The sequence below is a fragment of the Sabethes cyaneus genome, chromosome 2 (assembly GCF_943734655.1).
Source record: "Sabethes cyaneus chromosome 2, idSabCyanKW18_F2, whole genome shotgun sequence".
NCBI classification, from domain to species: Eukaryota; Metazoa; Arthropoda; class Insecta; order Diptera; family Culicidae; genus Sabethes; species Sabethes cyaneus.
Genome location: NC_071354.1, coordinates 29,323,630 through 29,347,346, shown reverse-complemented (window position 1 = coordinate 29,347,346; position 23,717 = coordinate 29,323,630). Strand labels below are relative to the sequence as shown.

The following is a 23,717-nucleotide window of genomic DNA, read 5'->3' as shown; positions in this document are numbered from 1 at the left end:
ATCAAACATATGAAACCGGAGCAGATTCGCTGGCGCTGTGAGGAGGAAAACTGCCAGGGTATGATTGTGACCACCAAAGATTATCGCAGCTATGCGCTCGGCAAGCCGCACAAGCATGTACCGCGTTCGGTAGCATCCGATTCGTCGTCGACGAATCGTTCGAGATCGGCCAGTCGCAACGATGAACCACTTTTGGAGGTCATGAGAGAAGTACCCGAAGAAGTTACGGCTAAGAACAAATCGACTACCTTTAAGGGGATGCGAACGGCCGGCGGAATTTCGTTGGTTGAAGAATTTAAGAAAGCCGGTACCGATCATAGTTTCTTCAAAGCATCCGATGGATCCTATCACATGCTTCACGATAACTTCTTTTACAAGCGAAACTATGCCTATTCCTCCGAAGGAGGCGAAACAATGTGGAAATGCACCACGGAAAGTTGCCCGGGAACGTTGATTGCTTTCAAGTACATGAAAAAATTGGTCGGAGGCGTGCCGCACAATCATGACGCGGTTCGCTCCGGAACCGGAGAGGTGGCACCTTCCACATCGACCAGCACACCGCAGGTGGAACAGGAAACTGTAGCCACCGGCCAGGTGGACATCAGCGAAATCGGCTTCTATCGCAACTCGAAAAACGTAATTTCACTGCTCTACGAGGGCTTCAGTTACAGCCTGCAAAATTTCCTTCCATCGGGCAACAGTTTCTGGAACTGCACCTGGAACAAGTGCGGCGGACGGATACAAGCGGGAGCACATTTTGAATTTCTGAAATCCGAAAAGCGCCATTTCCACAACCCTCCATCGCTGGCCACGCCGAAGAGCTGGATTCCACCGCCGGCGGCCATCAAGGAGCTGCTCGATAAGGTGAAACTGAACGACGAGATTCGGCGAAAAATTCAAGCCCCGCCCACGTTGTGCTACTCGGAGCTCAAAGGTGACTATCCTGTTACCGATCGTAAAACTTGCTTCCTAACTGACCTATGTTTTCATTACAGAAAAAATGGACAAAAAGACGCCTCACAATCGTTCCAAGACGGTTAATCTGACGGAGGAGGTAAGTGAATAGTAATCGATCCGTGGTGAATTGTGTAACATTCTGATTAAAATGTATCCTATCTTAAGACGTAGATCGGCCAGCTGTTTTGAACTGCACGTAGTCGTATCACCGTCGGATGGTGTGCGTGTGCGTGTCTGTATGTCTGTATGCACGATTGAATGAAGGATGCCGTTTGTATTATCATATGAAGCTGTGGCTAAGGGTGAACAATACCGGATGGCCGCGGTATTGAACGATGTAGGTTATCGAATGAAATTTAAATTGTATTTTTAGCCATCTTAAATGTAACAACTTACTATTAATTCAACAAACATTTAATTTTTTTTAAAGGAAATATATTCTGCTAAACGTGCAAACAATTAATCTCACGACTGACTGGAATTTTAAAATTTAAAATTTAGAAATTAATATCGCATAAAAGAATTAATTTTTTACAATTTTACGATTTGGTTCCAAGGAAAGAAAATGTAGCGGAAGAAAACCTGGCACTGAAGGGTAAGGCTCGTAGAACGAACGTTTTTTTTGTGTTGACAGTAAAAAAGCCAAACGATTGAATTTTTAAAACGGTAATCTTTACAACACATCCCTGGCACGAACGTCATTCTCATACATTTTTCTTGAAGCCGTTTGAGCCAGGCTTGCTGGCTCGATTTTGACAGCATCTGTAAGAATTACGCAATCATATAGGGTTTTATGGTTCAGAAAATATGTTGCATGCAGGATGTAGATAATGAACGATGTTCGTTTTATTGTGCTATCGGCAACATAAGATAGGAAAAATTCTGACTTTTTATAGTCTTATTTTTTACGATAAACAAAAAAGGGAAACAACACGCTGCTTTCGTCATACTGCGCAGCATTAAATACAAGCGTTGTCTCGTTTAAATTTTGTTTCAAAATTTGTTGTCTACCTCTATTACCACCACTATCGGAGGCGGCTTCAGCTGACAACACAGGGATGTGACGTGACAGGGATGTGCTTTACAATAGACAAAGGAAACTGTAGAAAAAAGAACTGAAATTAAGGAACTGAGTAGTATCGCTAGTGTGAGACAAGTCGTGAAGGGTAAGTAGCGTGGGGGGCTCCGTAGCCGCAAGGTTACCGAGTCTGCTTTGACATGCGAGTGGTCGTGGGTTCGAATCTTAGTAGAATCAAGCCATTCGATGTCAAGTGACTTTAGCATGGGTTTATTCTCAGGCCCCTCCATTTACCCTTCCTTCGTGCTGAATTCTATATTTACCCTCTGAAGCCTCTTGACAGTGCAAATGTCCCTCCTATAGTTACGTGTACTGGTCAGAGGTACGAATGAGTCCTCACCAGGGACGGCTATAATATGGGATAGTGCTGGCAGCGAGGAATAAGTGGGTAAAGTAGATCAAGCTTTGAAGGAAGGGTAAACCCCAATACACGCAAGCACGCATACAATTTAAAATAAGCATATCGCTCACTCAATAGCGATTATAGCAAAAAAAAAATGCAGTGCAGGTCATACAGCAAACACCCGGGCGATATTACAATAGATCAACTATACTGGTCGCAGTAATGAGTCCACACATGGAAAAAAAAGTAGCGTGAAATTCTGAAACAAACTCATAGGTCATACATTCCACTCTGCTTATAAAATTCTGTCGGGCGTCCTGTTTCATAGACTGAGGCCGTTGGGAGAAACCTTTGTTGGTGATGATTAACAATGTGGTTTTCGCGAGGGATGCTTCACGACGGAACAAATTTTCACTTTACGATAGATCCTCGATGAATTGCCAGAACTCAACTTTCAGACTCCCGTCATTTGTTTATAGATTTCAAAGCGGTGAACAATTCAGTTGAACGCTATAAGCTTTGGCACATTATGCCTGAACATAGTTTTTTACAAAATTTATTTTTCCTCCGAGCGATCAACTACTACAGGAAATTCGTCCCTAGGTCGAGAACTCTTCGGTACAAGTTGGATAAGCTGCTCAAGGCTGGTACCGAATTCCGTTAGTCAACAGAATGTCAGCAAGCATTTACGAACTTCAAGGAGATTCTAGATTCGGATTACAATCCGGACATCGAGAGCATCGCATCGGCAGACGCTTCTTCTGTCGGTGTCGGTGCCACTATCAGCCGTAAATTCTCCAATGGCACCTTGAAGGTCGTACAACATGTATCACGGCTCACGGGTGCTCTCATCGGCCGAGCGAAACTACAGCGAACCCAATCACGAAAGCCTAGCGATCATATTCGCGGTGACAAAATTGCACGAAATCCTGTTTGCTCGGTGATTCCATCTGCAGACCGCCGACCATACCCCTCTTTGCGTACCTACAGCGAAGTTCGGCAAGAACGCAGACGTGCTCTCTCAACTCATCAACTAGTACGTGAGACCGGACGAGGATTACGTTATCGGCTCGGTTACCCTCGAGGACGATATCAGGTCGGTTACCTCTGATACAATTAATACTCTTCCTTCAAGTTTCAGAATCGTACAAAAAGCAACTCAGTCCGATCCCGTCACTAAGAAAGTGGACTGTTATCTGCACGTCATTCCTCCGATGTACCGTCGGCGCTACCTAGAGTAGTTTAACCATGGTCACGCTGGTATAGAACGGATGAAAGCAATTGCCAGGTTCTATGTTTGTTGGCCTTCCTTGGTCAACTAATTTATCGACTAGTCAAGCTTCTGCTGCAAAATCTCCACCGAAGTGTGCCCGAAAGCTAGAGCGCTACGGGAACGCGTCCACATAGACTATGCTAAAACTATCTCCGGAGAATACTACCTCGTAATCGTGGATTTGTATTCAAAGTGGCCCAAACCCTTTGAAATTCGCAGTACGACAAGCGGAAGTCACAATCCAAATCTTGAAGAACATATTCGCTCGGTTTAACCAACGTTGGTCAGTGACAATGGGCCGCAGTTTATATCCGGGAAGATTTTAGTATACGGAGATCTTCCGAGCATCTAACCATTGCGCCGTTCCATCCACAATCTAACGGGCACAATTTAAGCTATCCGTTTAAAAAATCCAGGAGGAAAGAGGCACAATACGCGAAGCACTCAACACCTTTCTGAGCACCTACCGAAGCTCTACTGATTTTTCTACCTTAGACGGAACAGATGCTCAGTCGGCGAAGGCAAACGTGTCAGGAATTTTTTCGTCCGCCGTCTAACCGCTCGAATAACAATCAACCGTTGAAGTTTATCAAACGGAACGAGGCTACCAACCAACGTGATGACATGGTTTTTGCAAAACTCTTTGTCAACAACAACTGGCACTGAGCACCTGGAATTGTACTGGAAAAGGTTGGTGCAGTAATAATGTACACGTCTGGATTGACAACTGGAAGCTAGTGCGGTCCCTTATCAATCACCTAAAGAATCGTGTCGTGGTTGATTACCACGTCATCGCTGACATACCTGTATGTATGGGATCTACCCAATCCTCGCCCGCAAGATACGTCTCCAGCATCGTTGCCGGAAGGACCACTAAGGCAGTCCAGTTTGGGGGGCCCTGTAGCCGCAAGGTTACCGAGTCTGCCTTGACAAGCGAGTGGTCGTGGGTTCGAATCTTAGTAGAATTAGGCCATTCGATGTTAAGTGACTTTAACATGGGTTTATTCTCCGGCCCCTCCACATCCTTCCTACTGCATTCTGCATTTACTAACAATGAAAGCCCTCGTGCCAGGGCAAGTTATAAGAATGATATTTGCTTGAGGTGCGAATGAAGCCTCTTGTTCAAGGACAAATTGTAACTAGTCTCCGCACTTCCTGGTTCTAGAGCTAGATTGGTTGAAAAGTAGTAAGAAGTATAGAGGGCAAAAGGGGTAAAAACACACCGTCATTTTAAGCACAGATAATAAGCAGTCCGCTCACTCTATAGCAATACTGCAATAACATCGAAGTGCGAAACAACACCTGGATAAGATCACAATAGATCAAAATGCTGGTCGTAGTGATAATATCCACACACACACACACACACACACACACACACACACACACACACACACACACACACACACACACACACACACACACACACACACACACACACACACACACACACACACACACACACACACACACACACACACACACACACACACACACACACACACACACACACACACACACACACACACACACACACACACACACACACACACACACACACACACACACACACACACACACACACACACACACAAAAGGCAGTCCACCATCCTTAACGTCCTTGATAGCCGCCCCGGTTGTGTCACCAGTGCATCCGTCGTGCTCTTCGGTAGTCATACAATCTTCAGTGGGCTCAGTCACTCCAAACTTCCTTTCGGCTAACTAGCCGGATCAAGGGACTGGCAACCCTATCCTTACTCTATATGTTTTACAGTAGCCAACATCTACTGCGCTGGCGTGGGTATTTGCAAAATTCTGGCTAAGATTTAAAAATAATACCCATCTGCCAGCATACCGACTTTGCAGAGTCAAACGAAAAGAACGTATAGCGGTGTCATTCTGTCTCATTTACGCATATGGTTAGATGTTGGCTGCATTAACATATGGCCGTGAGCCTGATCCAACAACCAAAACTAATCGCCGCACTTCGCGTCATTGAGGGGCGCCGCAATGATAGCAGCCCTACGTCCTGTATTAGCGGGGAGATGTTGGGGCAATTCTAGCATACTATCATATTTTTGCGACTGAGCTCACTGACGATAGTTTAGCTGTCATCTCGTCGACTAACAGAGAACGTGATAGCCCTTCGGGTGATGAAGGTGCGGTGGTGATAGCAGTGTTGCGAAGCTCGCACTCGTGTGGACTAATTTTCTCAGACGCATGCTGATCCTAACGAATATGTGGCATAAGCATCCCTTTCGGACTCTCGCTCTTATTTATTTATGCACTGCGATGAGTTTTTGCGAGTGTGTCGCTCTCGTTTGCCATTGCAGCCCTAGCTGCTGATACCAATTACTCGAGAGGGCTCGCACTTCTGCCCGCACTAGGCCTCATGGTCAGCCGATTGCTCAGGAGCTACTTGACTCGCTAGTAAGTTTAGCAGACGATATGAGGCTGTGATTTCGCTAGTGTGTAGGTAGCAGAACGTCTACACACAGCAACGGCGACTGTTTGTTTTACGCTTGCGTGAGCGGCGTAAACGATGAATGCTACGCTTCTCATACTCTCTCGCGTGAAAGTAGACATCGTTGACTTCTCGCTCGATTTGCAATATTGGGTGATAGACGGAGATGTACTTTTGAAGTGGTCGATGAATTTATCTACCTAAGCACGATGGTGGCTTGTGACAACGATGTGAGTCACGAAATCAAAAGTTGGATTGCGGCTACAAAAAGGGGTTTCTATCGATTGCGTAGCCGCAAGCCGTTAAGGGCGATTGGAGAATTGCAGCCCAGGCCGACAAGTGTGGACACATATCCCAATTTCGGCACAGAAACGACAATCGAATTGTTGCCAAAAAAAGAAGGCTTGGTGTTTCCTGAATTTTTTTGAAAGGCAATTCTTTCTCATTAGCTACATTTGTTTTGCGCATGCCACATCAATTTGATGCAGTTTAAAATAAATAAAACAATAAAACTGGGTGCTCTGGGCACATTGAAGGCAGTAGGAAATTTCTGGTGTCGAATTCGAAATGATTACATAGACAAGGTGACCATTTCGGAGAGGGCTGAATTTGCGCAGTTCTACAGCGATCGGCTTCAAAAGGTGGTTGAAGCTGGACGGATACGACGAGTAGAACCGGGTATATTGCAAGAATGTCGGGAAATTATCTCGCGAAGATGACGGTTTTGACGGACATAGTTCACGAAAGATCCTAGTTCCAATAACTTTGTCGAATAGCGGAAATTCAGGATGTGTATAAACTTGCGTTGAATAAACTTATTACAATACATTTGTAAGTATTACTTACTTAATTGGCCTAAAGTCTTATGACAAGGCCTGCGCAGTATAATTTCTCCATCTGTTTCGGTCCATGGCAGCTGGTCTCCAGTTCCGCGGGCACCCAGTGCTCGCAAGATCTCGCTCCACCTGGTCTTGCCACCTCGCTCGCTGTGCCCCTCTTCGTCTTGTTCCTACCAGATTCGATGCGAAAACCATTTTTGCAGGATAGTTGTCCGGCATTCTAGCAACATGTCCTGCCCAACGTATCCGTCCAGCTTTAACCACTTTCTGAATACTTCCCAGGTAACCAATAAGCATTAAAATAAGCAGTAAATCAGTCGTTTATTAGCATCCCTGGCGTTTTATACTGCAGGTTGTTGTTTATCAGCTTTTTGACTGCATAACTGTTGTAAATTGGCATCCACAATTCTATTTAAATTCTTCTTGTTGGTAACTAGCTGCAAATAAGCATTGTCAGCACTATAAGAGGGCTAGCAGTAAAGTAGCCGCATATTTTGCCAAAATAGCATTTAAGTAGCATTTAAGGCAACTTAAATGCTTATTGGCTTGCTTTTATATTGCATTGGAAATGCTTATTGGTTACCTGGGTTGGATCGCCGTAGAGACGCGCGAGCTCGTGGTTCATTCTTAGCCTCCATACACCGTTCTCCTGCACTCCGCCAAAGATGGTTCTTAGCACGTCTTTTTGTTGTCCTCAGTTGCCAGTGAGCCAAGGTATACGAACTCGTCGACTACCTCGAACTCATCCCCGTCGATTACCACGGTACTGCGCAAACGGGCCCTGTCGCGTTCGGTCCTGCCCGCCAGCATATACTTCGTTTTAGACGAATTTATCTTCAATCCAATCTTCTCTGCTTCGCGTTTTAGTCTGGTGTACTGATCTTCCCCCGCCTCAAATGTTCTGCCGACAGCATCCACGTCGTCAGCAAAGCAGATAAACTGGATTTATTGAAAATCGTGCCCGATCGTGCATTTCGATCGCCGCTCGCCTTATAACACCTTCCAGCGCAATGTTGAATAGCAGGCAGGAAAGACCATCTCCTTGTCGAAGTCCCTTACGGGATTCGAATGGGTCCGACAATCCACCCGAGATTCTCACACAGTACTGGATCCCATCCATCGTAGCCATGATAAGTCTAGTAAGCTTACTCGGAAAGCCGTTTTCGTCCAAAATTTTCCATAGCTCTTGTCGGTTTTCGCTATCATATGCGGCTTTGAAATCGATGAACAGGTGGTGCGTGGGGACTCGGAATTCGCGGCACTTCTGGAGGATTTGCCGCAGGGTGAAGATTTGGTCCGTTGTAGATCGACCCTCCATGAAGCCGGCCTGGTAATTTCGCACAAATTTATTGGCTATTGGGGATAGTTGATGAAAGTTGACTTGGGACAGCACTTTGTAGGCGGCATTCAGGATAGTCATTGCTCGGTAGTTCTCACAATCTAGCTTATCACCTTTCTTGTAGATAGGGCAGATAACCCCGTCTTTCCACTCCTCCGGTAGTCGTTCCGTTTCCCAAATCTTGACAATCAGTTGATGCAAACAGCCGGCCAACTTGTCCGGGCCCATTTTAATAAGTTCCGCTCCAATGCCTTCCTCGAATGCCTTCTTTAACTTCCCTTATCGATGAGGGTGGTACATCTTCTTTGCTTGCTACACCAACGTGGTCACTTCCTCCGCTGTTATGGTCTTCCGCCTGCACGCCATTCAGGTGTTCGTCGTAGTGCTGCTTCCACCTTTCGATCATCGTACGGTCGTCAGTCAAGATACCTCCCTCTTTATCTCTGCACATTTCGGCCCGCGGCACGAAGCCTTTGCGAGATGAAAGCGGTACAGTTGTTCGAGTTCTTCGTACTCCTCCTCTTGGTGGCGCTTCTTCTCCTTGAAGAGTCGTGTTTGCTGCCTCCGCTTCTATTTGTATCGCTCCACATTCTGATGGGTGACTCTACGCAGCATTTGTATCCGCGCTGCGTTCTTCTCAGCCAATATCTGCTCGCATTCCTCGTCAAACCATTCGTTTCGTCGATTCGGTGCCACACGGCCTAGGACGTTCTCCGCTACGCTGTTAATGGCGGTTTTTACGGCATTCCAACAGTCCTCAAGAGGGGTTTCATCACCCTCTTCCGGCAGCGCGGTTTCGAGAGATAACACGTAGTTTTCGGCTATCTCCGGTTGCTTCAGTCGCGCTAGATTATACCGTGGCGGGCGCCGGTATCGTATGTTGTTTACAACAGATAGTTTTTGACGTATCCTTACCATCACTAGATAGTGATCCGAATCAATGTTAGCGCCTGGATAGGTTCTGACGTCGATAATGTCTGAAAAGTGCCGACCATCTATCAGAACGTGGTCGATTTGTGATTCTGTCTGGTTGGGTCTTGGGGGATCTCCAGGTGTACCGATGGTAGAGGTTATGCTGGAAGAAGATACTAGTCGACAAGTCTTAGGCCGTTTTCGTTCGTTTGCGGGTGAGCGCTGAACCGTTCAATCACCGGTTTGAATTCCTCCTCCTGACCAACCTGAGCATTACAGTCCCCAATGATAATTTTGACATCATGTCTTGGGCAGCGGTCGTGTTCGCGCTCCAACTGCGCGTAGTATTCGTCTTTGTCATCATCGGTACTTCCGAGGTGAGGGTTGTGCACGTTAATTATGCTTATATTGAAGAATCGGCCCTTGATTATTAATCTGCACATTCGGGGGTTAATCGGCCACCACCCGATCACCCGCTTCTGCATCTCGCCCTTCACTATAAAAGCTGTGCCCAGCTTGTGTGTATTGCCGCAGCTCTGGTAGATGGTATGACCATCTCTATACTTACGTACCATCGTTTCTTTCCGGCATACCTCCTGCAGCGCTACGATGTCGAACGTGCGGCTCTTCACTTCTTTAGAAAGCACGTGGGTACTTCCGAGGAAATTTAGAGACCGACAGTTCCATGTTCCTGATTTCCAATCGTTAGTCCGTTTTCACCGCCTGGGTCTTTGCCGATTGTTCCGAGTAGAATTATTATTATTACTTACGGAGTCCATTGCTTTGATTTGTTTAGTGGTTCAGGCTTGCAAAGACCACAACCAACCCCACAGTATCGCCGGAGGGCCAACGTAGCTCGAAGGAGCCCTCCTCCCCTGTCAGCATACGACCTTGGTTTCCACCGGGGTTGGTTACCCGATCTCCACCGAGGTTGCTCGCATCCCAGCTGGTACCACGAGGAGGTGGGGCTAGGAGTTGCTAGGTAAGAGGCTGTGGACCACTGTGGGGTCTATTTTATGCCCAGTGCACAAGGCACCGATGGTACGCATTACCAAGTCGTTTACCAGTTTTTGGGTCAAAAGAACGACAAATAGCTGAACTTTATTTTACCGTGTGCATAACTTAGCTTCGTGCATCTGTCAGCTCGGTCAGCTCTCATTAAACAAGAAAAGCTCTCCCTCTGGGTATTAGAGATGTCCGACTTTCCTGATTAACCAATTTTTAAATAGTTAAATAGATTTTGATCATTTTCAAAACAACTAATCGTGTTTGTAAATTCTATTATTTACAAAATAGTTGATGTCTACAACAACAGTATTAAAGCAATAAACTGAATAACTATGAATTCTGCGAGCATTCACCCGTAATGCGAGTTGATTGTTCGATAATCAAACCGATTATTTTTTGATAATCGATAAAAATTCATTCCATTCAATCACCCGGAAGATAATTGAACATCACTAGTTCCATTCTATATTACTGATTGCGAGCAGCAGGAAAGCGGAACATTTCGTACGTGTAAAGCTCGCGGGGTGCACTGTTAGTCGTCGAAAGTGTTTTCCATATTTCATATAATTTAGTTGTTCAGCTTATTTCGTTTTGATTCAAGTTTTATTTAATTAGAAAACAGCACCATGGCATACCAGCTGTCCAAAATTGGATCCGCCTTATCCGGAAATTTAACTAAAACGGGTAAGTGAAGATTGTGTGTACTCTGTACGATACGAACGATGACAGCACAGATTAGACGACAAAAATGATTAACCTTTAGCTGCACTTGTATTGGGGAAATATGGACTTTGGAATCGTTTGCTAATCCCAGCATTTCGTTTATAATATGAATCCGCAACTTATAAACTATTCGCTTGCTTTTATTGTGAAATAAGCTACAGAAAATAGTAAGATATAAAAATATATCTTAGTGTTGAAATGAGACAAATTGCATATCAGACGACGTAATCGTCGACGTCAAGTCCAAAGTTCAATTTCTATTATGAGGCAGGTGCCCTACGAATTTATTTTATATGCTTCTATTCCATTGTTCATTTTTCTATTAATTTTTAAACATAAATAATTCAATTATGTAACATATTAGCAGACGCTCCGTTGTGGCAGAAATAAATCGTTTTTTATTCAAAACCAGTTATCAGTTAATCAGATCTTTTTTTGATAACCGCTTGCAGTGCAGCAGCGCAGCGGACTATCATGAATGTTTCACCGTCTTTATAACGTAAACGTGACGAATAAAAAATAACACAAAGAAAGCACATTAATCAGTTCCGTACTGTTTTCCACAGCTTTGCGCAGCATCAGCACAACCGGAGTGGTCTGTGAGCCGAGGAAAGTTCCCGATAAGACCGGCAAAAATGTTGTTTTGGTTGATGGCGTTCGAACGCCGTTCCTGATGTCCGGTACCGGCTATTCGAAACTGATGCCACACGAACTGGCTCGTCATTCGTTGCTGTAAGTTCAAGCGTCCCAACATTTTCTAAAATTTAGGAGTCTAATATTTTACTTTTACTTCAGGAGCCTCTTGAGAAAAACCAAAGTGGACAAGGATGTGATCGACTACATTGTGTACGGTACCGTCATACAGGAGGTAAAAACGTCGAACATTGCACGTGAGGCCGCCCTTGCGGCCGGTTTTAGCAACAAAACCCCCGCGCACACGGTCACGATGGCTTGCATCAGTTCGAATCAGGCCATCACCACCGGTATTGGGCTGATAGCGACCGGAACGTATGACACAATCGTCGCTGGTGGCGTTGAGTTCATGTCCGATGTACCGATCCGACACAGTCGGAAAATGCGTTCGCTGATGTTGCGTGCCAACAAGGCTAAATCGGTCGGTCAGCGGCTGCAGCTATTGGCATCGATTCGGCCGGATTTCTTCGTTCCAGAGCTGCCGGCTGTGGCGGAGTTTTCCTCTGGAGAAACTATGGGCCATTCGGCTGATCGATTGGCCGCGTCCTTTAACGCTAGCCGTCAGGAACAGGACGATTATGCTCTAAGATCGCACACACTGGCAAAGGAAGCTCAGGATAAGGGTTACATGACCGATTTGGTCCCATTCAAAGTGACCGGCGTGGATAAGACCGTTGACAAAGACAATGGTATTCGGGTTTCCAGCAAGGAAGCATTGGCGAAACTGAAACCTGCTTTCGTCAAACCATACGGAACGGTTACAGCTGCTAACGCGTCCTTCCTGACGGACGGTGCTTCCGCTTGTCTGGTCATGACCGAAGCCAAAGCAAAGGAGCTTGGTCTGCGCCCGAAAGCTTATCTGCGAGATTTCCTGTACGTTTCACAGGATCCGATCGATCAGCTATTGCTCGGTCCGGCCTACGGTATCCCGAAGCTGCTGAAGAAGGCCGGTCTGACGCTGAAGGACATTGATTCGTGGGAAATTCATGAAGCTTTCGCTGTAAGATTAGTGAATGTTCAATCAAACTTGTTTGTTTCATTTTGGTGATTTAATTTTAGGGTCAAATCATTGCCAACCTGAAGGCTCTTGACTCCGACTACTTCTGCAAGAATTATCTCGGATTGAATGAAAAGTTTGGCACCCCAGATCTGAGCAAATGGAATAACTGGGGTGGTTCTTTGTCGATTGGACACCCCTTCGCAGCCACCGGTGTGAGACTGTGCATGCACACGGTAAGTTTGTCTCCACTGGACGCCTAACCAAACACAAGTTTATCCCCTATTTGCTTTTGCAGGCAAACCGATTGGTGCGTGAAAATGGTCAGCTGGGAGTGATTGCGGCCTGCGCCGCCGGCGGTCAAGGTGTTGCAATGCTACTCGAGCGGCATCCGGATGCCACTGCAGAGTGAGTGATGCTTTGAAGGTACCTTAACGTTTCCTTTTTGTTTGTTTCTGAATTACTAACGGTTCTATCTATACGTGTAAAGTGAGAATTTACCGAGCATTTTTCCATCTGTTGTTGAGACAAGAATTCCTTATTTTTTTCCGAACTCGACAATCATGTTTTCAATTGTTCATCACAGAATGCAATGGTTTTATCGAAGTTTATATTTTTTATGTTTATTGCATTACATACTAACCGAAAATAAAACTATCTTTTGTTAGTAAGTAAGCAGTAAGCAAGAAGCCGCTGTACGGTCATGATGACTGCCTGACTAAATTGTAAATAGCTAAGTTCGCTGGTATTGAACCAATTTGGGTTAACCGATTTTTTAAACAACGATGGAATCTTTTCATTTGGTTGAAGTTATTCTGTTTGGAAACCTGATCAAATATTTCAAAATTTCAATAGACTTTCTTTTGTATTTCAGTTCTTTTTACTTTTCTCTTGGCTTGCACAAAACTTAAGCATAAGCAATACCTACATCCAAAGAAAGGTTTTTCTAAGATTTTATAAATAAATTTATTTCTTAGTTATCATAATTACATAAACAAGACTAAAAATTACTTCCTTGAAATGTTGTGCCATGCTCGCTAGCACAATCTAAGTAGGTCGATCCGTCCTGGGTTTGAATGGATCACTCCACACTCGCATGTCTGTAATGAGAAAAACGGAAAATATATTTATTGATCAATATTATTACTTGTTGCGACAACTGGCGCACTGCCACTGCGCACGTGTCTGTTCGCTTTCTCGTTTGACTTGCAGAGCGAGCGAGAAACAAACGATGGTCACTCACACGCAAGTGAGTGTGAGAAGCATAGCATCCAACGCTTACTCCGCTAAAGCAAGCGTACGACAAACCAGCGCTGGTTCTGTGTGCATACATTCTGCTACCTGCACACTCGTGAACGCACAGCCTCATAGCGTCTTTCTGCACAACCCGCTAACGAAGATAACAACTCATGAGCTGCCAGCAGCCTGCGAGCGCCATACCAAGATATATGGATATAGATTTTGCTTTACTTCTTGTTTTCTTCTTCATCTTAGGCCCTAACTTACACACGCGGGTAAACGGGCCTCACAGACGGTCGCTATTAACTGGATTGACAAGCAAGAGCGACGACTGTGGCTGATAGCAAAATAAACACTCACAAAAGTGCATGCAAAAATAAGAAAGAGGCTGACAGAGATGGTCATGCTAGTCTGTGCGTTAAAACAAGACCGCGCGTATGAGAAAATTAGACGACCCAATTCCTGGCTTCACAACAAAAACGGATACAAAAGGACCTGGAAAATCTACCTGAGGATTGCTACTAGGCAGAACATGGTCAAATACCTCGGAATACCCCCAGATAGGAATCATTTCCCCGATTCCTAAGGTCGAAATGCAGATGTGTTGATACTGTTGATGGAACGAAAGGATTCTCAGACCACCGAATGCTGCTGCTAACAGTACGACGCCAACAACCCTCGCACACTGACAAAAAGCCCGGACAACCAAATAGTTGACTCGACAGTAAAGGCGATGCTGGAGATAGCAACAATCACGCTAAACAGACCAAGATCCTCTGCAACCAAACGGAGAGAGAAAGCTGGTCATGCAGCGGAAAATCCTCAACGGAAACTACTAGCTAAAATACGAAACAAAGAGCTGAAACGAAAATACCGAGGGACCCGGAAAAGAAAGAATCAAGCATGCAGAAATATCGAGCGAAGATTGAAACGTAACCCTAAATCTTTTTGGAAATATGTCAACGAGCAACGGAATGATGACGGTCTACCCTCGGTTATGTTCCTGGGTGATGAAACGGCGAGCAACTCTGAGCAAATTTCTGAACTGTTCTCGATGAAATTCTCCAGTGTATTTACTGATGAAAGTTTGACGATTGCTGAGATATCCACAGCGACCGAGTGTGTTGCTTTCCTGGGTCATTCATTGAACAACCTTACCATCGATGAAGTGATGGTTACATCGGCCACCGCGAAGTTGAAACTTTCTCGATCCGTTGGACCGGACGGTATACCACCTGTGTTTCTGAAAAATGCATCCACGCTATCACTTCTCCAATGAGCCGTCTTTTCAGCTTATCCGTTAACTCAGGTATCTTTCCCTCAGCATGGAAATCGGCTACATGTTCCCTGTGCATAAAAAGGGAAATAGGAAAAACGTAGATAACTATCGAGGAATCTCTGCTCTAAACTCAATTTTGAAACTGTTTGAGCTCGCCCTGTTAGAACCAGTATTTGCATTTTCTTTAAACAGTACATCTCTGATAACCAACATGGATTTATGCCCAAGCGCTCCACGACTACCAATCTCTTGAGTCTTACATCCTACGTGATAAATAGTTTCGATACTCGGTCGCAAACAGATGTCATTTACACTGATCTTTCCGCAGCTTTCGACAAATTGAACCACCAAATCGCTATTGCTAAACTGGATAAGCTTGACATAGGTGGTCCGTTGCTGCGTTGGTTCCGTTCATACTTATCCGATCGCCACTTAAAGGTGAACATTGAGGGCAGTCTCTCTGGATCGTTCACTGCTCATTCTGGAATACCACAAGGCAGCCATCTTGGTCCTGTAATATTCCTTATCAACTTCAATGACGTCAACTACCTGCTTAAAGGTCCGTGACTCTTGTGTGCTGACGACCTCAAGTTATATTCAAAAGTCGAAAATCTATCCGACGCCGCTGTCGTTCAGGAGGAACTATCGACCTTTGTCAAATGGTGTGTCGATAACCGCATGCTGCTTAACCCCAACAAGTGTGAAGTCATCCCATTTTCCAGAAAGCTGAGCCCGTTTGCTTTTGATTACAAGCTGTCAAATACGCCATTACGTCGCGAAAACTGCGTCAAGGATCTAGGGATACTGCTCGACTCTAAACTTACATTCAAACAGTATATCGCATTCATCGTGGACAAAACCTGCAGGAACCTTGGCTTCATTATGCGCATCGGCAAGAACTTCAACGATGTTTACTGCTTGAAAGCTCTTTATTGTACATTAGTCCGCTCCAACCTTGAATACTGTGCTCCAGTTTGGAGTCCATACTATCAAAATGGAGTTAGCCGAATCGAGTCAGTGCAGCGGAGATTCATTCGTTTTGCTCTTCGGAAACTTTCGTGGAATAACCCTTTCCAGCCGCCAAGCTACGAACAACGCTGTAGACTCATCGACCTAGACCCCCTTCATGTTCGTCGCGATGTAAATAGAGGAACAATTGTCTCCGATTTATTGACCTCACGAGTGAATTGCCCGTACATATTGGAAAACCTTGGTATTCACGTCCGGAGTCGTACATTGCGCAATAGACACTTTCTACACGTGCGGAATCGACGGACTAACTACAGCAGCTCCAGCACGATTACCGGTCCCCTACGCCACTTTAACCGTTTTTACTCCAGCTTCGAATTTGACGTCAGCCGTAACTTGCTGAAAATCGTTTTTTATCAATAGCGCGTAGTTTTTAGGTTAAACTATCATTTGGGCCACAAGGCCTGTTGATGTACAAATAAACAAACAAACATACGAAAACCACCAGGAGGAAAAGATCTAGATGTTCTTTGGCGACCTGGACGAGTACCCAGTGCTAGATAGAATACGTTTGACTTTCAGGTACCTAAAGCGCCACAGATGCAACACAACGCAATTAGTGTTGGGAGTACCGACAGGATTTTTGAGAACCGGTATTTCGGTACTGGAAGGATTAGTACCGGTAATACCGGTACTGGTACCGGTACCCAAAGCTTTAAAAAGAAAATCCTTGTTCTTTGAAAAATCTATTAATACTTTTATTTGTGGTCCAATTCTTAAGTCACTTCACCTCACCTTGCAGTTACCATTTCATTTGTACTGTCAGTTAGCTAACAGGAGTCACCCAGGTACTTTCAAAATCGCTAATTGTGTTCTCATCTAAGATCTATGAGAATAGGGCCCTTGTAAAATGATACAAGCGACATCTGGCGAAAGTCGGGAGGCTACGATGGGTCGGCAATGTTGCAAGGATGACGGATGACTGTGCACCGAAATCTGTTCTTTTCAAAAACCCCACCGATACCATGAATAGAGGGGCCCAACGACCAGGTTGAAGCCGACTTCGAGAAGCTCAATGAATTGGTGACAAGTAGCCTAGGACCAAGTACAGTGGAGACAAGTTTTTGATACAACACGCCCCCGGTTGTATGCTGCTAGAGGAGAAGCTTGCAAAATTCAACTTTAAGATGCACAGAATATTCAATGTACTGTTCACCATGCGAAAACGAATCTGCCAGACGCTGAAAATGCTTTCTCAGAATGTATCGCTGAAGGACAGGCTGTAATCAGGGTACCGAAAAGCATACTTGCGCTTCAATCCTTGAGTTACATCGAAGCGAATTCATTCCGCAGAGTATTTTGGTGTACAGGTCTAATCGAGCTCCTTAAAGCTTGAAATGCTATAGGCGTCGGAAGTCCGTACCAATTTTTCCTTCATGATCAGCTAGCCATATTCATTCCAATAACTAGCGCTCAACAATTTCCTCAATCTCGTTACTGATGTTAAATTGTTGTAGTAACTCATCCGCTAGCTTTATCAAAATATAGCGCATAGTTTTATAAATTATTTTAAAATTGTTATCTTCGATTTTAAGGCCGAATGTTAGAAAACATGCATAAATGATCAGTACCGAAAGTACCGGTTTTCTCTTGTGCCAGTACCGGTATTTCGGTACTGGAAAATCAGCCGGTAGTACCGGTATTCCCGGTTCCGGTACTCCCGGTATCCCAACCCTAAACGCAATGTTCCGGAACCGGGATTCAGAGCTGGATGAAAAAATAAAATCTAGCGCTGGTAGCAAAGAAGTAGAGCTGCTCCCGGAAGATCTCCCCTCTTTATCGAACTGTGGTCCAACGCTCTACGACGTCGAATGTATCAGTCGCACATTGCGTAACGGGACCGCTGCTGGTGTGCACGGGTTTCATCCAGAGCTGATACGGTATGGCCCAGAAATTATATATCAGCGCATTCATCGTAAATGCAAGAAATATGGCAAGACACAACCAGGTCCCTATTCGGATGATTGAAATTATCCAAGTTCCAATTCCAAAAATCTTCAGGTCGAAACATATGGACGAATACAGAAGGATCACTCTATGTTCGGCAATATACAAAATATATCATATTCCAGCTACTTACTCGAACTCGAGTCACATCTAGGCGACGTCGAGCAATTCAGCAAATACTCGATGAAAGATGGCGTAAAGACGAGCAAGAGAACATACATTGTATCACTAGATCTACGACAGGCATTCGACACTGTATATCTGTGAACAGTACCAGAATTGCTTTAAACGCTGGGAGTATCGGTGTATCGGATAAATCGGATAGTGTCAGCATGTCTCACAGAGAGAACACCCCTGCAGTGTGTCGGATAAAAGACAGAGCAACAAAACAAGGTGCGAGGAATAAAACAAGGGTGCCCGTTGTCTCCCAAACTGTTCACTTATATACTAGATCAAGCGCTTCAGCAATTAAGGCAACAGACGCCAGAATTATTTCCAGATCAACTACAGAGAATCAAGCTACCTTGTCTGTGAGTATACACACACACACACACACACACACACACACACACACACACACACACACACACACACACACACACACACACACACACACACACACACACACACACACACACACACACACACACACACACACACACACACACACACACACACACACACACACACACACACACACACACACACACACACACACACACACACACACACACACACACACACACACACACACACACACACACACACACACACACACACACACACACACACACACACACACACACACACACACACACACACACACACACACACACACACACACACACACACACACACACACACACACACACACACACACACACACACACACACACACACACACACACACACACACACACACACACACACACACACACACACACACACACACACACACACACACACACACACACACACACACACACACACACACACACACACACACACACACACACACACACACACACACACACACACACACACACACACACACACACACACGATATTCTCATGATAGCCACAGATCCAACATAAATCGCCAGAACACTAGGCCTCATCGGATCCAGCTTAAGTAAATTTGGACTCCACCTAATTGTGGCCAAAACGGAAGTACTGATTAGAGACCCAGCATTGGTACAAAGGTGTGACGTATCATATATAAGATTTGCGAATACGAGCTTCAAGTAGTAACCAAACTAAGATACCTAGGAGCTTACCAAACCAGCTCACTGAACCGACGTGAAACGGTATCCGATAGGGTCCACAAGGCACTCCGAGCTAATCACTGCATCGTAGCGTTTGTTAGAGCATACAGATTCTCATACTTCTCTCAGGATACAGTGGAGCCCCGTTCGTTTGAACGATTCCTCATGCAAACTAACGGGGTTACTTTTTAATTTGAACAACTGGTAACCCGAAATATGCTGAAACCTGTGTGAACTGGCCGCCCTGCTCTTTGTTATTGTTTTGGTGGTTTGTTTTAGTTGGCAGTTGCAAGTGCGAATATTGCATTTTCCGATCAGATTTCTATCTTAATCGTTAGGAAAACGAAATGTGAAACCGATTAAACACGCTAGGTCAGTATAAACAAATCGTGTTTATGTGCATTGTCTGCATAAACAAATGATGTCATGTTGAGAATGACATTTGAACCATTTTTAATTTGCACGTCGTGCAAACCAACGGGGTTCAAATTAAAAAGTGTTCAGATTAAAAATGGTCAAACGAACGGGGGTCCACGGTAATAGTACTGTATGCACTCAAGGTAATAACCGTAACAAAGCAAAATAGATAGGTTATGCGATATAAAGCAAACTCTGTAGTAACAGGACTGTATATAGCTTTGAGGCATGCTGAATATCAGACGAACGCCGTAGACAAAGAAGCTATCAATGTAGATGAAGTACTAGCAATATTTAGAAAAATAAGGGTAGCGAGACTGCTGTTCTGGGCCCATATAAAATCTAGCTGCAGAATACGACATTCCCTGTCTTTCCTTTAATCAGCTCTAGGCCGTGGTTTCCTCTGCTGTACGAAGAAGTCGTCTCCATTCTACTCGGTCCATGGCCGCAATTCGCCAACCACGTAGTCTCCAACCCGCAGGTCGCCTTCCACTTGATCGATCCATCTTGCTCGCTGCGCGCCCCGCTGTCTCGTTCCAGTCGGATCGTTATTGAGAACCGGGCAGTCGTCCGACATCCTCACGACTTGCCCAGCCCATCGCAGGCGACCGATTTTTGCGGTGTGAGCGATGGGTGGTTTTCTAAGCAGCTGATGCAATTCATGGTTCATTCGCCTCCTCCACGTTCCGTCTTCCATCTGCACTCCGCCGTAGATGGTGCGCAACACCTTCCGTTCGAAAACACTAAGGGCGCGTTGGTCCTTCACGAGCATAGTCCATGTCTCATGGCCGTAAAGGACTACCGGTCTAATCAGCGTCTTGTAGATTGTTAACTTCGTGCGGTGGCGAATTTTGTTCGATCGCAGCGTCCTACGGAGTCCAAAGTAGGCACGATTTCCTGCCATAATGCGTCTTTGTATTTCTCTGCTGGTGTCGTTGTCTGCGGTAACCAGTGAGCCCAGATACACGAACTCTTCTACCACCTCGATTTCATCACCGTCTAAATGAATCCAAGGAGGGAGGTCAGCATTCACTTCTTTAGAACCTCTTCCTTTCATGTATTTTGTTTTCGATACATTAATGACAAGTCCTATCCGTTTGGCTTCAGCTTTCAGTCCGATGTACGTTTCCGCCATCTTCTCAAAGGTACGTGTAATGATGTCAACGTCGTCAACGAAACCAAGAAGCTGGATGGACTTCGTGAATATCGTGCCACTCGTGTCTATCCCCGCTCTTCTTATCACACCCTCCAAAGCGATGATGAACAGCAAACATGAAAACCCATCACTTTGCCGTAACCCTCTTCGAGATTCAAAGGAAATCGAGACTGCCCCTGATACTCGAACAACACACATTACTCGATCTATCGTCGCCTTGACCAATCGCGTTAGTTTATCCGGAAATCCTTAATAGTGCATAACAACATTCCTGGACCCTTGAAATTAGGACGGCCATGTCATAATTGGAGCACGTACAGGGAACAAGACATGAAATGCACTAACCTGTCGAAGCGATATCTGCGAAAGTTAGCAGAAGATCGCGATGGGTTCAAAGCGTATGCGGATCGTATGAAGTCGCAATTAAACGGAACTGACGGAGAGAGACTATGGCATTCTAATGAATGGAATACATCCTTAAAATACAACACAAATACCAGCGGACCCAGATGACTGCCTTGTGCAATCCCGGAAGCAGCAAGGCACGAATCCGAAGCTTCGTCCCGTTGAATTCGATTCCAACCAGTTCAATAGAACGCTGCTAAAACCGTAACGGTCCAATCTAGCGACAGCGATGCGATGATGAACCTTATCAAAGGCAGCGGAGCAGTCTGAGATCGTCTAAACTGTTGGTTACGTAGCTTGTGATTGTGAAGCAAAGTAAATTCGTAACACAGGAGCGTTTTGGGAGAAATCTGTGTTACTCATCTGCAATCGCATGTTCACAACGTGAAAAAAACGATTAACTCTAATAATTTTGACGTATCACACAGCGGTTCCTCGGTAGTTATCGACTTTCGACCGATCACCTTTTTTTATGCCTAAAAGAAAAACGCCGGCTGACATGCTGCAGGAAATCTTCCAGTAGAAAGCAATATACGAAACAGAAAGGCGAGAGGCTGAGGTAAAATAGAAATGCACTTCTTAAGCAGCGTAGCCAGGGGACCACCCGGGCCTGTAGAGTAGGAATGTTTTAGCTTAGCGGAAGCTGCCTAAATCATGTTATCAACGATGTTGGTCGGGGCAAACGAGTGGAGGAACGTACTTGTCCAATACTTGCCCTGTAGTGAACGCTACGTTGCAAAATACACTGGCGAGCTTTGCTGCAAATAAGCTGCATATATCAGTGTAGTATTATTGGCCGTTTTTCTTGCCAGCTCCATAATAGAAGGCAAACCTGAATGCCTCCGGTGTTCGTTGACAAAATTCCAAACCGTTTATTTACCTGGTAGATTAAAATCACTTGGCGTACCTCCGTCGGTCTTTTTCCGACTATTGTGAAGACCGCGATCACAACGGAAGCCGTCGCTCTCAGCTCCGAACAAGTAGAATGATTGGCTAAACACTGGTGAATGCCGCCTAAAAGACACTTCACTAGATCCTGTAACGCCGGCTGTCACCGATAGCACTAGGTTATCCGATAGATCTTGCCGAGATGTCGGGATTACAACGTGCCCTCGCATCTCATTTTTATTGACTTTAAAGCAGCATATGATACAGTCTGCCGCGACTGTTCAGAGCTACATTGCATCGAGTGACATTCTTGAGACGCGACGCCACATGGGACTAGGAAACTATCCTGTAGCTATTCAACATCGCTCTTGAGGGGGTGATCCAGCGAGCTCGCCTCGAAACCAGAAGCACAATTTTCAGTAAAAGTAGCCATTGCAGATGATTACCACGAACTGCGACGGTTTATTTGGGATCGCCGCGGATAACACTACTAGTAAGAAGCCCTTCGTTGAAGGCGCTGCTCTATAGAAGAACTAGAACCAGTGTGCGCATCGTCTTTGTCGTGGTGTTCTAGTGTTGAGTCGGCTGGAAAAAGCTACGGCACTCTTTAAAGTCTACAAGATCGCCGTAAACCGTGTTGTCGATTCTAACCAGGAGAAATGCTGGACAACCGGAACTGAGTTCTAGGTACACTGTCAGTGAGCAAGTTAAGTTTCTAGAAATGTGGCGTTAAAATAAATAAACTTAGGCATTCTGTCACCTCAATTGTTTTCAATACTTCAATTTTAACCAAATTCTAACGGCATATCGCTACAATCAATTTAAAAAAGCGGTTTGTGGTACACATTTACAATACGCTTCACTCTCAGGACATCAACTTGATATAGTTTCAGTCGAAACAAACAATCCGCGACCTGTTGGGACGAGGAAACTTTCTCCTCTCGATTCTAACCCTCTGTCTGATCAAACTCACTCTGATCGAAATCTCAAATGATGACGGATGTATTCATCCATTTAAATGTGAGATTCAAGTCAATTCAAATAAATTGATAGAAAATAAGAACTTACTGCCAGGTTGCACATCCTCCTGCTTGACTCCGGCACGGTTTTGCTGTTGAAGTTTTTCTAAAATATGGAGAAAAAAATGTATAAGCAAACCTGTATAAAGAACATCTAATGTAAAATACGAACTGTATTTCTCCGGATTCAGCAAGGGATCGATGATGATTGGGTAGCAGGCTAATCCGATCAATCCAACGAGTCCCCCGATGAACAGCACGTAATTGCGACCCTTAAGCACCGGTGGTGGAGCCATTTTTAACACTCAACTAAGCACAGTTAAATTCGTGATTTAATTGCGAAATAAAGCTAGAATGTTACGCAAAGTATACCACAATCGGTGGATTTGGATTGATAGAATTTAATATGCGGTGCGGCTCTAAGCGTAAGCGTATAAGCAGCTGATT

At 44.9% G+C, this 23,717-nt stretch overlaps 3 protein-coding genes across 4 annotated transcripts in view; 2 read left to right on the top strand and 1 right to left on the bottom strand.

The window, feature by feature from the left end:
* The window catches only part of LOC128737021 (uncharacterized), a 2,616-nt gene extending 1,276 nt beyond the window's left edge, over positions 1–1,340 (top strand). The window contains exons 3-5 of one of the 2 annotated variants that reach the window (XM_053831566.1): positions 1–934; positions 996–1,054; positions 1,123–1,340. The exon at positions 1–934 is cut by the window's left edge and continues 289 nt beyond it. In XM_053831566.1, the coding sequence (XP_053687541.1) occupies positions 1–934; positions 996–1,054; positions 1,123–1,128 (999 nt within the window). In that variant the 3' untranslated portion in view covers positions 1,129–1,340. Of the gene's footprint in view, positions 935–995; positions 1,095–1,122 lie in introns of those variants that run through there. The other variant, XM_053831565.1, reaches the window with a different exon arrangement.
* Positions 1,341–10,720: 9,380 nt separating this feature from the next.
* Positions 10,721–13,301, top strand: LOC128734606 (trifunctional enzyme subunit beta, mitochondrial). The gene is made up of 5 exons (XM_053828886.1): positions 10,721–10,897; positions 11,503–11,668; positions 11,732–12,629; positions 12,689–12,862; positions 12,925–13,301. Exons 1-5 carry the CDS (start codon positions 10,840–10,842, stop codon positions 13,036–13,038), a joined length of 1,410 nt encoding a protein of 469 aa, XP_053684861.1. The 5' UTR covers positions 10,721–10,839; the 3' UTR covers positions 13,039–13,301.
* A 303-nt stretch (positions 13,302–13,604) lies between these two features.
* Positions 13,605–23,655, bottom strand: LOC128737858 (small integral membrane protein 20). The gene is made up of 3 exons (XM_053832592.1): positions 23,443–23,655; positions 23,320–23,376; positions 13,605–13,726 (listed from the first exon to the last, which is right to left on the bottom strand). The coding sequence occupies exons 1-3, from the start codon at positions 23,564–23,566 to the stop codon at positions 13,674–13,676; spliced, it is 234 nt and encodes a 77-aa protein (XP_053688567.1). The 5' UTR covers positions 23,567–23,655; the 3' UTR covers positions 13,605–13,673.
* Between the last annotated feature and the right edge of the window lie 62 nt (positions 23,656–23,717).